The sequence below is a fragment of the Somniosus microcephalus genome, chromosome 24 (assembly GCF_052327205.1).
Source record: "Somniosus microcephalus isolate GS21.2 chromosome 24, FLI_Smic_1.0, whole genome shotgun sequence".
NCBI lineage: Eukaryota > Metazoa > Chordata > Chondrichthyes > Squaliformes > Somniosidae > Somniosus > Somniosus microcephalus.
Window position 1 is genome coordinate 8,185,184 of NC_141010.1, and position 12,283 is coordinate 8,197,466.

At 41.4% G+C, this 12,283-nt stretch overlaps 1 protein-coding gene across 4 annotated transcripts in view; it reads right to left on the minus strand.

Annotated features, from left to right (window-relative positions):
• Positions 1-12,283, minus strand: part of npepps (aminopeptidase puromycin sensitive) — a 233,434-nt gene that overhangs the window by 174,412 nt on the left and 46,739 nt on the right. The window contains exon 1 of one of the 4 annotated variants that reach the window (XM_085966187.1): positions 5,568-5,786. The exons of 2 other annotated variants lie outside the window; for them this stretch is intronic. In XM_085966187.1, the coding sequence (XP_085822313.1) occupies positions 5,568-5,771 (204 nt within the window). In that variant the 5' untranslated portion in view covers positions 5,772-5,786. Of the gene's footprint in view, positions 1-5,558; positions 5,787-12,283 lie in introns of those variants that run through there. One more of the 4 variants, XM_085966185.1, reaches the window with a different exon arrangement.

The window sequence follows — 12,283 nt, forward strand, 5'->3', positions numbered from 1 at the left end:
CACAAGTGAAAACATTCTCTCTGTATCCACTCTATCAAAACCTTTCATCATTTTAAAGACCTCTATTAGGTCACCCCTCAGCAGCCGATCGGCGGCCTGGACGGGTTGCCCCGCGCGGCGGCCTGGACGGGCTGCTTGGCCATTTATCTTTTGCTCCTCATTTTAGAGGTGTAGATAGAATTAAAAAATTGAAGTTATCATATACAACTTTTTGTTTTGTTAAATTGCTAATAACTACTACAGTTAGCACAGTGTGTGTAATAGCTGCTAGGACTCAGACTGTAGAAAGCAAAGTGGTTGAAGCAATGAGGTAAATCCAATACTTTCTTTTTAAAAAACCATTAGAATTCTTTAACAAACTGCATTTATATAGTCAGCATCCAAAGAGGAAAATGGATGCAGAACGATTAGGAGGTGACGAGGCATGACTGAAGGGCTGGGTATTGAAGCTTTTGATGGTTGGTAGAGAAGTGACAGGGCAGTGAGGTTTAGGGAGCTAGTTCTCAAGTACAAGGCCAAGATGGTTGAAGCTTTGCCACCATAGGGGGGGAGGGTGGGGAGGAAATTTAAAGGGTGCTGATAAGAGTGAAGAAAATGCACCAGCATTATAGGGCTGGAGGAGGTTGCAGAGGTACAGCTATAGCAAGGCTGTGAAGGAGTTTGTAAACTAGAATGAAGATTTTGAAATCAGTGCACTGGAGGGAAGAAGAACGAGACACTATGCTGGTGGAGGAGATTGGATGACTTGTGAGTTTATGTAGGCTAGAGCCCGGAAGTCAGAAAGGGAAGTACTGGAGAAGTTGAGCCTCGATGAAGGTGTGTATGAGGATATTGTGACGTTGGAGTCAAGGCGGAGACGAGCAATGTTGCATCAATAGAAATAGGCACTCTTGGTGATGGATAGAATACCTGGTTTGAAGTTCAACTCTAGCTCAAACAGGACACTGAAGTTGCGCAATATCAGACTCAGCCCTGAGAAAGCAGCTAAGAGCGGGGAGTGTGAACTGGGTGGGCAGGCATTTGGATGGGCAGTTATTACAGGATTATTTTGATCTCTCCCACGTTAAATGGAGGCAAGTTTGCTCGCTGCCAAAAAATGATAAAGAATTTCATCCCCCACCCCTCTGAAATTGAAAAAGAGATTCGTATTTTTGTAATGCCTTATGTCTCAAATCGCTTCACGTACAATTAATTAGTCTGAAATGCAGTTACTATTATGTAGGCAAATGGGCATAACAAGATCTCAATTACTCTGATTTTGATGGCACTGGTTCAGGATTTTTTTTAAGCAAGCACGGCAAGAGGATTTCTCTCCCTTCAAGTCGCGTCACTGGATCTTCAACATTCACCCGGACACGGAGGATTTTGCTTTCGAGTCACATGCAAAAGACCTGCAATTTTTTGGGGAAAAGGAGGTCTGTCCAGGTGAATGCAGCAAATATTGCAGAACACCCTCTGTACTATACTGGAGTTTCAGCCTAGATCTTGCAGTTATGTAGCAGCTTCTCAAATGTCCCAATGCACTTCACAAATAATGAATTACTTCTAACGCAGTCACTTAGGTAGACCTGTGCTCAAGAGGGGTGTTGGAGCCCACAACCTCTGACGCAGCAAGATTGCTACCATTGAGCCAAAGCAGAAACTTAAAAGTAGACATTTGAACTTGATTCTTAATGGAGTTCTGATGCTAACTGATATTTCCGTTGCCTGGCTAAAAACTGTCATTAGTACATTTGTATTAATTCATACATTGTTACTATATTACAGTAAATATATAGGCACGGTGGGATCTCTTGGATATGTTATCTCAAAGAGCCTCATTTAATCGTTTGCTCGAGGATGCAAACACCAAAGAACTTGGCAAAGAAGCGTGGATGTTTTTGGGCACTGGATCAGCTGGAAGCTATCTGAAGTTTGGTAATAATCAGCTTCTTGTACCATGCTGCTATCTGAAGGGTGTACCCAATTACTGAAAACAGACACAAAGCTGGATTGTTCGGGGCCACCAGGAATAAAGGCCGATAAACTGAACCATTAAAAAAGACCCATATTTTACTTACAAGTTCACTTTACATTGGATAACCATTGTGGTAAAGCAAAGCAGTTAATTTTTTTTTAAATAGATTATTTATGGGGGAATAATCCAACCAGCTCATGTCGGGTATCTGTTTAAGAGATAAGATTTACATGAGCCAGTGCTAAGTTTACATACTGAATGTGCAGCTGGCATTGGAGCCCATGTTGCAGACCAAACATTAGTTCCTGCTAGAAGAATCGTTTCAGATTCCTGTACACAGTCTTTTATTTATTACACTGAACAGCGTGCCAAGCCTTTTATTAAAAAAAGAATTGCTCCATCATTTTTTGTTCACTCATTTTCCCCGGTGTGACTTGTAGCACTGTATCTATGGGAAAGGTTTGTTCAGTTTTAATGTCATAAAAAGGTGTTTGTGGAGAATACTTTAAGCATTCAAAATACAATTACACGAATAAATTTCTTTAAAAATAAAAGGGAATGCAGCTGATTTAGAAAACTATTATAACGAACAGCAAGTCATGAAAGTATCTGACCACTAACATAGATTAATGCAGCATGGTGACTTTTTTTTTAAGCATTTGGTTAAAAACAAACAAAATGGTATGATTAAAATCAATGAAACTTTAATCATTTCCTTGAGTACAGAAGATTGAGGGGTAATCTCCGAGGTATTTAAAATGTTAAAATGATTTGATAGGGAGATACAGAGAAACTATTTCCTCCGGTGGAGGAAATCAAGAATAAGGGGGCATAATCTTAAAATTAGATCGAGGCCATTCAGGCGCAAAATCAGAAAGCACTTTTTCACACGAAGGGTAGTAGAAATCTAGAATGCTCTCTCCCAAAAGGCTGTGGTACTAGGACAATTTGGAGTTTTCAAGACTAAGATAAGTAGATTTTTGTTAGGTAAGGGTCTCGAGGGAGATGGAGCAAAAGTGGCAAAATGGAGCCGAGGTCCAGATCAGCCACAATCTAATTGAATGGCTGAGCAGGCTCGAGGGGCTGAGCAGCCTCCTCCTGTTCTTTATGTTCCTTTGTAACAAGATGGAAGAGAAGAGAATTCTGAACTAAGGTCATGATAATTGAAAGCTCTGCTCCGTGCACATACATGTACACAAACGCCAGAGTAAACGCCGAAGAGGAGGGTTGAAGTTGGGCATTCGTCTGGAGGAGGTTTCAGTGGTAGGATGGGACAAAGTTGTTAAGGAATTCATAAACAAGACTCTGAAATCAATGCACTGAGACAGGAGTGAAAGACTACTGGTGAGGACGAGGGTAAGTAGCACTTAGTATGGTGCGAGATGTAGGTGGAGCTCAGGATGTCAGCAAGGGGAGCATTAGATTGGTCAAGCTTGGCGGTGACAAAGGTTTGGATGAGGGTTTCAGTGGCAGGGAGTTGATGGATGGATTGTGGGACGTGATTTTAGAGGGATGGAAACAGGTCGCCTTAATTCAGTATATGCAATTTGAAGCTCAACTCAGTGTAAAACAAGGTATCAAGGCTGTGAATTGTTGGGTTCAGTCTGAGTAAGCACCTGGGGGTGAGGGAATGTAAATCGGGCAATTGTGGAAGAGCCAAACAAATAGTGCCAGATGTTAAGCTAGAGAAAGTTCCGGCTCACCCAGAACTCCAGAAAAGCTGGTGAGAAAATTGGAGCCAGGGTGGAGTGGGGGGTGGCGAAGAAAGAGGGAAAAATGAGCACATTTTGCTCCAATGGTGCCTCTCTTTATTCTCTCTTGAAACATTAATTATGTTTCAGTTTCAGGAGTAAATCATTGAAAACATGAATCCTGCCGGTCAAAAATTATAAAGGGAAGTATTCCAGCAAACCCTTCAGATTAATAATGTATTAGTTTGGTTGCATTTATGGCATTTAATTTAATGCATAGAAAATCTATATAAAGTTAAATGATAGCAACTTTCAAACAGTCGGTAATTTCCTAAATTATCTGGCCAATCAATATCCGAGGCTGCCAACCTTCAGGCTTGATCGGGATTGTGTGCTTGCCTACTCACACAATTGGATCTTGGCAGAGTTACTTCAGGTGCACTGCCAACTGTTGCCAAACTGTCCGCGGCTTCCAAACATTCACAAAAGCAAAATGGGTTCTTAACCGGTTCTTCAATTTATGCCATAGCCAGCACATTTGAAGTACTTCACAAGCACATATATTCAGAGCCATTAGCAAACTGGAATATGTATCACATTCATGACAGACCAATTGTAGACTGGAATCCAGAAGTGTTTGTTCACACTAATGAGTCAAATGAAGGTCCCCATTGCTTGATTCTAATTTGGAACCTCAGGAGATAAAGGCCTTTCTTCCTCTGCATCAAATGTATAAAATGCCGGTTGCAAATCATGTGGGCTATTTTTAGATTAATTCAAGCTTAGGACGCTCTGCCAAGAGTCTGTTGGAAGCTATTTGCATTAACAACTTTGTTGTGATTACTGCCACTCGTGTGCAACTTCTGACAAGCCATCTAACCACAGAGGCATTTCTCATGCAGTCATGATCTCCTTTTCTGGACATATATCACACATCTGCTTAGTGATCCGAGGTGCTCACATATCTGTGCTCAACTATGGATTGCATCAATTAGTGATTATTGAAGTTCTTCCAGGTCACCAAAACCAACACAAAAACCACAACGACATCTCATCCTTCTGCTGCTGCACGACACAGTGGACTTCTCCAGCACAAGACTGGAAATGTTTTGCATAGGGAGACAGTGCACGTTAAAGCACCTTTACAGAATTGAGGAAATTTATTTTGACTTCACAGGGGAACTACTCAGTGAGCTGACTTTTTTTTTTAAATAAGATTCTGGCAGTCTAGAATATACAAGCACAAATTAATTATGCCCAAATGAGTGAAATCGTAAGGAAATGCACAACGATCACATCATGCCATTGGAATACTTGTGCCAGTGATAACACACCACCTGTTCATTCTATTAACATTTAAATAGAAGTGCAGAACAAAAAGCCCACACAAAAACAAACATTGCCGGAGGCTCACATGCTAGATTGTGTGGGGGAGAATTACAACTTTGGAAAGCAACACAATTTCTTCTGAAAATGAAGGTCAAATACTTTTGTGACTCACTGAACCAGAGAGTGAATTACCTGCTAAACAATGGTTTAAAGAAAACTTTTGTAGTACACTTCTACCTGTCATGTGATGCTATAATCCTTCAGTGCTTGTGTCACAAACAGTTGTAATACTCTTCTACCTGTCACATGGTGATCACAGCACAGCATCCTGTGGTGATTTAAAAAAATTATTATAAATAGTAAATTACTGGAAAGTTTTCTAGGTGGGACTTCAAGGCAGTTCAATCTCAGGGTTCAGGTGGCACTAGTGAGCTGTGCTAAATTCACTCAGGTTAAAAACATCTAAACCCTTTCAACAAGGCCCGAAGTTAAGACTGCAGACCACAAGAGGGAGAGTAGCAGCTGATAAATTCCTGTTCAGCAGCAAGAACCACTGGTCTAACATAATACAACATACTCACTGTGCTTACACAGAAGCGTGCTAAAGGCAGTTTGTAAAATACATTCATGAGCAACGTCCTATGCATGGAAGCAGGGGCAGACTGACTCCCCCGAAAGGAATTCGCAAAGTAAAGAGGGAGCGCTATGGAAACATTCATGGGGAGCACCAGGAAATCTTCCAAATTCCCATTTGGCCAGTCAGACCCTGCATGGAAGCATAGTGCAGAGACCATGTGTTAGTGCTTGAATGGATTCATTGGTCCATATTCACTTGGCAGCTACTAAACAACCAGTATTAATTTCAAGCTCTGTCTCAATTGTATTGCTGCCTTCCAATTCCCCTCCTAGAGTATTTTTTTTAATGTTTAAGATTTAATTTTATAACAAGAGACACTCTAGGTTGTATCATTCCACCTTATACAAGTCAGTCTTTGTATGGCTTTCAACAGGGGCGGGCAAACCCCATGCAGAGAATAGCAGGCATCACAGCTGCTCACTGTCACTCTGCAATGTTGTACTACTTCCAGACAGCTGTTCCTCTTCAACATCATTGAACATTCATTAAGTATTTAAATCATCTGTTTTGTAGATGCGAGTAATTCGGGTCTGAAGGACAGTCGGTGCTGTTAAGTAGCCACTGAATCTTCACTGATTTAACATATCACCCCCCCTATTAAATATTCTGACATGTATATATCGCATCATACGCTGGTTAAATATTCATTTGGTGATAAGCACCTTGCACAGTAATGCAATGCTGTCAGAAAGAACAAGCCCCAGCTTGTCACACGATATTTTGTAGCAAATACATTATGTCAGCTGGAAACTAAGAAAGCTTGGGTGGCATATTTTCCTGCCAAAAATTTCAGCTGATAAAATAATTCATACAAAACATCAAAGTCCAATATTGAACAAGAGATCAGCCCATAGCAATGCCAACTGCTAAACTGGTCCAATAATCTACCCTGTGTTGCTAGAGGTGATGAAGTCTGTGGCCCGGAATCTGCGGTCCTGATGCTGGTGAACTGGCAGCCTTTGTTGTCATTTCGCCTTTGAAACTTGACTGCAACTTCAGGATTTAGCCCATGCGCAGCCCAGCAGGGAAATCTTGAAGTTGCGCTCCCACACAGGCTGTGCGCTGCCACCACCACCAACCCCCCCCCCCCCCCCCACCACAACCACAGAGCCAGCAATCAGGGAAACGGACAAAAACTTCAGCTCTTCCGCAGTAATTACGCTATTAAATTCCACACTCAAAGTTAGATCCAAAGGGATTAGGTGTAACTGGAGTTTTAACAGTATATTGACTGCTAAACAAAGGCTATGGCCCTGAAAAAATCATTTAAATTTTGTGCAGTCAAATTTATCTATTTTAATAAAAATTAAAACATCAAAAACCTTAAAAAATTTTTTTTTTTTTTTTTTTAATAAAAGTTTGTTCATCTTTATTTCAGATTTGTCTTTTCCCTATGCGAGAGCCCCAATCTTTGTTTCGCTCTCTCTAACATTTTTAAGTTAGAATTTTCAGAACTTACTCACTTCCTGATTGGGTGTCTACGAAAATTCTGCATCTTGATCAGCTGCTTAGACAGCTTGTTGACATCACAGCAGCTCGCACTATGGGATTCCCACGATATTACGTTGATTTGAATTACACGTAGGAAAACCCAAATATCAGTGCAAGCAGAAGGATTACTCTGGAGTTTAAAACTTGCACCCATTTTTAATTTATATCAGAATTTCATACACCATGGCATAGTGGAAAGTAGTGACAAAATTTGGATTAAAGACACACAACAGGGAGGTCAGTGTACTGAGTCACAGGGTCGCTATCCATTTATGCCATCTATAAGCTAGTATCAGTAATGGTGGCCATGAAACTACTGGATTGTCGGAAAAACCCATCAGGTTTACTGATGTCCTTTAGGAAAGGAAATCTGCCATCCTTACCCTATATGTGACTCCAGACCCACAGCAATGTGGTTGACTCTTAACTGTCCTCTGAAATTGCTGAGCAAGCCACTCAGTTGTACCAAACCGCGACAAAGTGGTACTGCAGCGGTTTAAGAACGCAGCTCACCATCACCTGCTCAAGGGCAAGTAGGGATGGGCAATAAATGCTGGCCTTGTCAGCGACACCCACATCTTGTGAACGAATAATAAAAAAAAATTGCAAGCTCCAGCATTCCAACTGAGCATCAAGACAATTTCCCTCTTAAATTATATTCATTATTTTCTTTTGACCTTAAATCACCTCCAAAACTGAGGCCAAAATTTACACATCACTAAGCGATGCCAGGCATGCAGCAGCAGCTGTGTGTTGCACTGTTTCAACCAGTTTACTAAAAAATAATGGGGAAATCATATCCATCCAATGCACAAAGTAAACTGCAGGTCTGTACCCTTGATAGAAAATACTGGGTACAAGACAATAATCTGCAATCCAGCAATCCCACCACTCCTTGAAGCGGTTAATTTTCTCAGAAAACTCACTTATTTCACCATCAAAAACTATTCCCTTCAGTACAGTAAATTAATAAACTAAACTCTTAACCTTCAAAGCACTAGATGTACAGTATAGTGATCCCACTTATTTAAGCAGGGTAAAAGTTCAATTAACCTTGTGTTTCTGAAACAAACCGCTAGCTACTTATTACAGATTATGAATTGCTGATGCTAGGGGCTGTATGAATGTCAGTTCGGAGCACAATGCACTTGGCAAAGGCCAATGAAAAAGGGAGGGACCAGATTTAAAACATTAAAGACCTCACTTGGGTTCTGCTACTTAAGGTTCCAGTTTGGCAAAACAAGCGCATATACAATTTTTTTTTAGTAAATAAAAAGGTTTGCCTCCAACACCAAGAGATTCATGCCATGATAGCTGCATTACAGGGAGCAACGGCATCCTCCCTCATACCAAATAATGATTAATCCTATTAGCAGGTACCACACTCAGCCTTATAACATCATCCAGACTCATTACCTACTCAACATTTCTCTTTCTACATCCCTGCTAGGCAAACATACCTACTGGCATACTGCTACCCTTGTTGTGCATTTGCGCTCAGCATAAGAGTTCATATTGTTTGAGAGAGACTGATTTCGTGCTAAAAGTGTAATGGTCCTCCTCCTTCAAAGCAAGTTCTCCACACAGGTAATGCTCTGAAGCCAAAGATAGCATTAAAAGTAGTTTTCAGGACCACTCTCCTTTCAAGAGCATACCAATGGATCTCCTGTAGAGTTGCCCAAAGTAAGTCGCAGTACACGTGTATAATAGTAGTTGGTCTCTGATGACATCGCTCATGGATAGTGTGGAGTCTGCAGCACAGTTGTCATAATTAGCTAAGATAGAGCCATTGGTCTGTTCCTTTAACGCCACTGCTCAGGTACTCGCTGTGGAGAAGTGATGCAAATAGGCACATCTTGAGGTTAGAGGCCAATTGCTGGATAAAGAGCTTATAGACTGGTAGCTGCTGGTAAATCCTAGCTCCTTCCTTGGGTGGGTGGGTGGGGGGGGGGGGGGGCGGTGGGAGAGGTCAGGCTACCTGGTGTCAGCCTTGGCTCAGTTGGTAGCACACTCGTCTCTGAATCAGCAGGTTGTGGGTTCCAGAGATTCCAGCACATAATCTAGGCTGACACTTCAGTGCAGCACTGACGGAGGTGCCGTCTTTCCAATGAGTTGTTAAACAGAGGCCTCGCCTTCCCTCTTGGAGTGATGCAAAAGCTGCAATGGCACTATTTGAAGAGCAGGTAGTTCTCCCGGTGTCCTGGCCAACATTTAATCTTTCAGCCATCACTAAAAACAGTTTAGCTGGTCATTTATCACGCTGCTGTTTTTGGGACCTTGCTGTGCGCAATTCAGCTGCTGCATTTCCTTACAATAGTAACTGCACCTCAAAAGTCATTCATTGACTGAAGTGCTTTAGATGTTCTGAAGCGGTGAAAGGTGCTATACAAATGAATTTTTTTTTTCTTTAATGGCCTGCAGTTTTGGCTTTATATACGTTATTGCTGTGTTTGGTTTTAAAATTATTACACATCATTGGTAGGTTACAATGTATTTATGTGGACAGCCTGTATTATTATTAGCAATAATTAATGCTGTCTAGGAAAAACAAAGTAGAGGACCTGGGCTGGGTTCATGTGAGCCTAGGGCTTGGGCTTAGAGGAATTTGTGTTATCGTTTTCCTTCTGATGATTAACTTTGAAAAACAAACTCATAGCTCACCAAAGCAGTGAAAAACATAGTTTATTCAATGTAACTACACACTCAGTTCCAAACAATCGGCAATGACAGTTACTAGCCAAAATATCCCAGCAAACTAGACCAATGTCACTGAGTAACAGTCACGGTTCCAGCAGGAGAAAATCTTCAGTCCATCCAGCCCACATATCCAGTCTCGCCATGGGCCATTAGAAGGAATAACACTGCCTGCTGGCTCATTTCCACAAGAGCAGCCTGACTTTATTTTGCCAAAGGAGATTCCAGAAATGAAGTCAAGCTGCACAACCTTCCAACTTTATTTATTACAGCACTACGAAGTGAGATTTTGTCAGGTGGAACAATGGAAGGTTTTCCAACTGTCACAAACTACAAAATGAGGATGTGCACACACTCCACAGAAATAATAGCTCAAAAACCTACCATACAATCACTGGCAATTTGGTAACAATGCAGCCCCATGCTCCAGAGAAAGGGGCAGGCCTATTGCTGAGGAAAATTACTGCGGGAATTTCTATCTGCTATCAAGAACCAAAAATCCTTATCGTGGTGCAGTCTAACCGGCACACAATGGCCCTGAATTTGCGGTCAGTGGCAAAGCAACGGCGCTCAGTGCTGACCTCGAAGGAAGCTGCCCACAAAGATCTAGCGATCTCCGTCGATTTCAGCTGTCCCAACCTTGGTTTGAATCTGGCGCCAAATCAAGCGAATCCCAAGCGTCCAGCAACAGTGATGTTATCAAGCTGGCTAAGCAGCCAATCACATTGAAGAATTCTCTCAGACAGCAAACCAGGAAGTAAAATGCAGAGATTCTTATTAACTTTTTATAAATTTTACACAGAGCAAAATAAAGTTTGGTACATACACACATGATTAAGGTAGAAGCTAAAATATAATAAATTAAAACTTGTAATTCTTAATCATATTAATGGAAAAATTTGACATTTCACAAATATAAAATGAGCTTTTCAGGGCCAAAAAGGTTGTTAAGCAGTCAGTACGCTGTTTTAGGGCTTTTTTTAAAGCGACGTTCCATCATAAAAGGGGACTTTGTCGTTGTGTGTGATTTCAACTGATTGCCGGCTCGGGGGAGTTCCACAGCACAGCCTGTGGAGCAGTGAATGACTGACCGCAACTTCAGAATTTCCACATTTATCTGCACAAGCTAAATCCTGAAGTTGCGGCCAGTTTCAGAGGGGTAATGACAGCAAACGCTGACGGTTTCACGGTCATGACCACCGCAAAATCCGGACCAATATACCTTTAGCATGACTCCCTTAGAAAAACACCAATTTGGCAACACAGCAGCGTTCTATTTGCTGTGTTGATTACTGCTCTGCAATGACTCAACAAGTGGTTACTTGAGCCAATCATGATCTCTCCTACCCGTCCATGTAGTACTTGCAACACCTTTGAGAAATTCAATTAAAAATGTAATCAAAAACAAATTTTCAAAACTCAAATATTGTAAATTTTGAAGGACCGTAATTTTGAAAAATGTGAGCAGAATATTTCGAAGTATAGCTGCTGCTACAGGAAACTTTGATATATCCGGCACCAACGGGACCGAGCTGTTGCCGATCTATCAAAACTGCCGGACAAACCAGCGGCAACGTTGACGCATACGGAGCTTTGCAGCTTCGTATCTGGCAAACACTGTTGCTTAGCAACAGCTTCTAAACAGTCGGCCGTACCTTGGAAGCGTCTCTGTAGCTTAGCAATAGCTTCAGAGAGACTTTGCAGAGCCTGACTGTTGAAAAAAAAGCCACGAGAGAAAAAAACCTAACAAAACGGCTCCTGATTTCTGCCGGTGGATCGAGGTTTCCGGACATACAACCTCCGGATAAACCAAAGTTTCCTGTAATTGGAATTGTTCAATTGATGCCTACCAGAGTGCATTCTGATCAAACCTAGATCGCAATCAGTACTGGTGAGACAGCATTCGATCTTTTTCTTATGCCCGACATCGGTTCCTGTTAAGTTAACAAAAATTAATCTGTACCTTCTCATCCAAAGTCACTGAAATTAAAAAATGTAAGAAGTCACACAACATCAGGTTATAGTCCAACAGTTTTATTTGAAATCACAAGCTTTCGGAGCGCTGCTCCTTCGTCAGGTGAAGTGGAGAGATGCATATAGACACAGATTATATAGTCAGAGAATAATGCCAGATGATTACAGGTAATCTTTCTAACTGCCATTTATCACACCTCGGCAGAGATAATCACAGCAATCAAAGGTGTGAATGGTGTCCAAACAGGTCAGTCAGGAAAACATTACATCAAAGAACAATGAGGTGGGGTCACAAGGGGTAAAATGTTGCAGATGCTGGGGTCTGTATGAAAAACAAAAAAGACAAAAAACATTGTGATTTCAAATAAAACTGTTGGACTATAACCTGGTGTTGTGTGACTTCTTACATTTGTCCACCCCAGTCCAACACCGGCATCTGCACACTGAAATTTTAAAAAAAGACAGTGGAAGAAAGACGACATGATCTACACAGTTTGCAGCAAGCTGAAC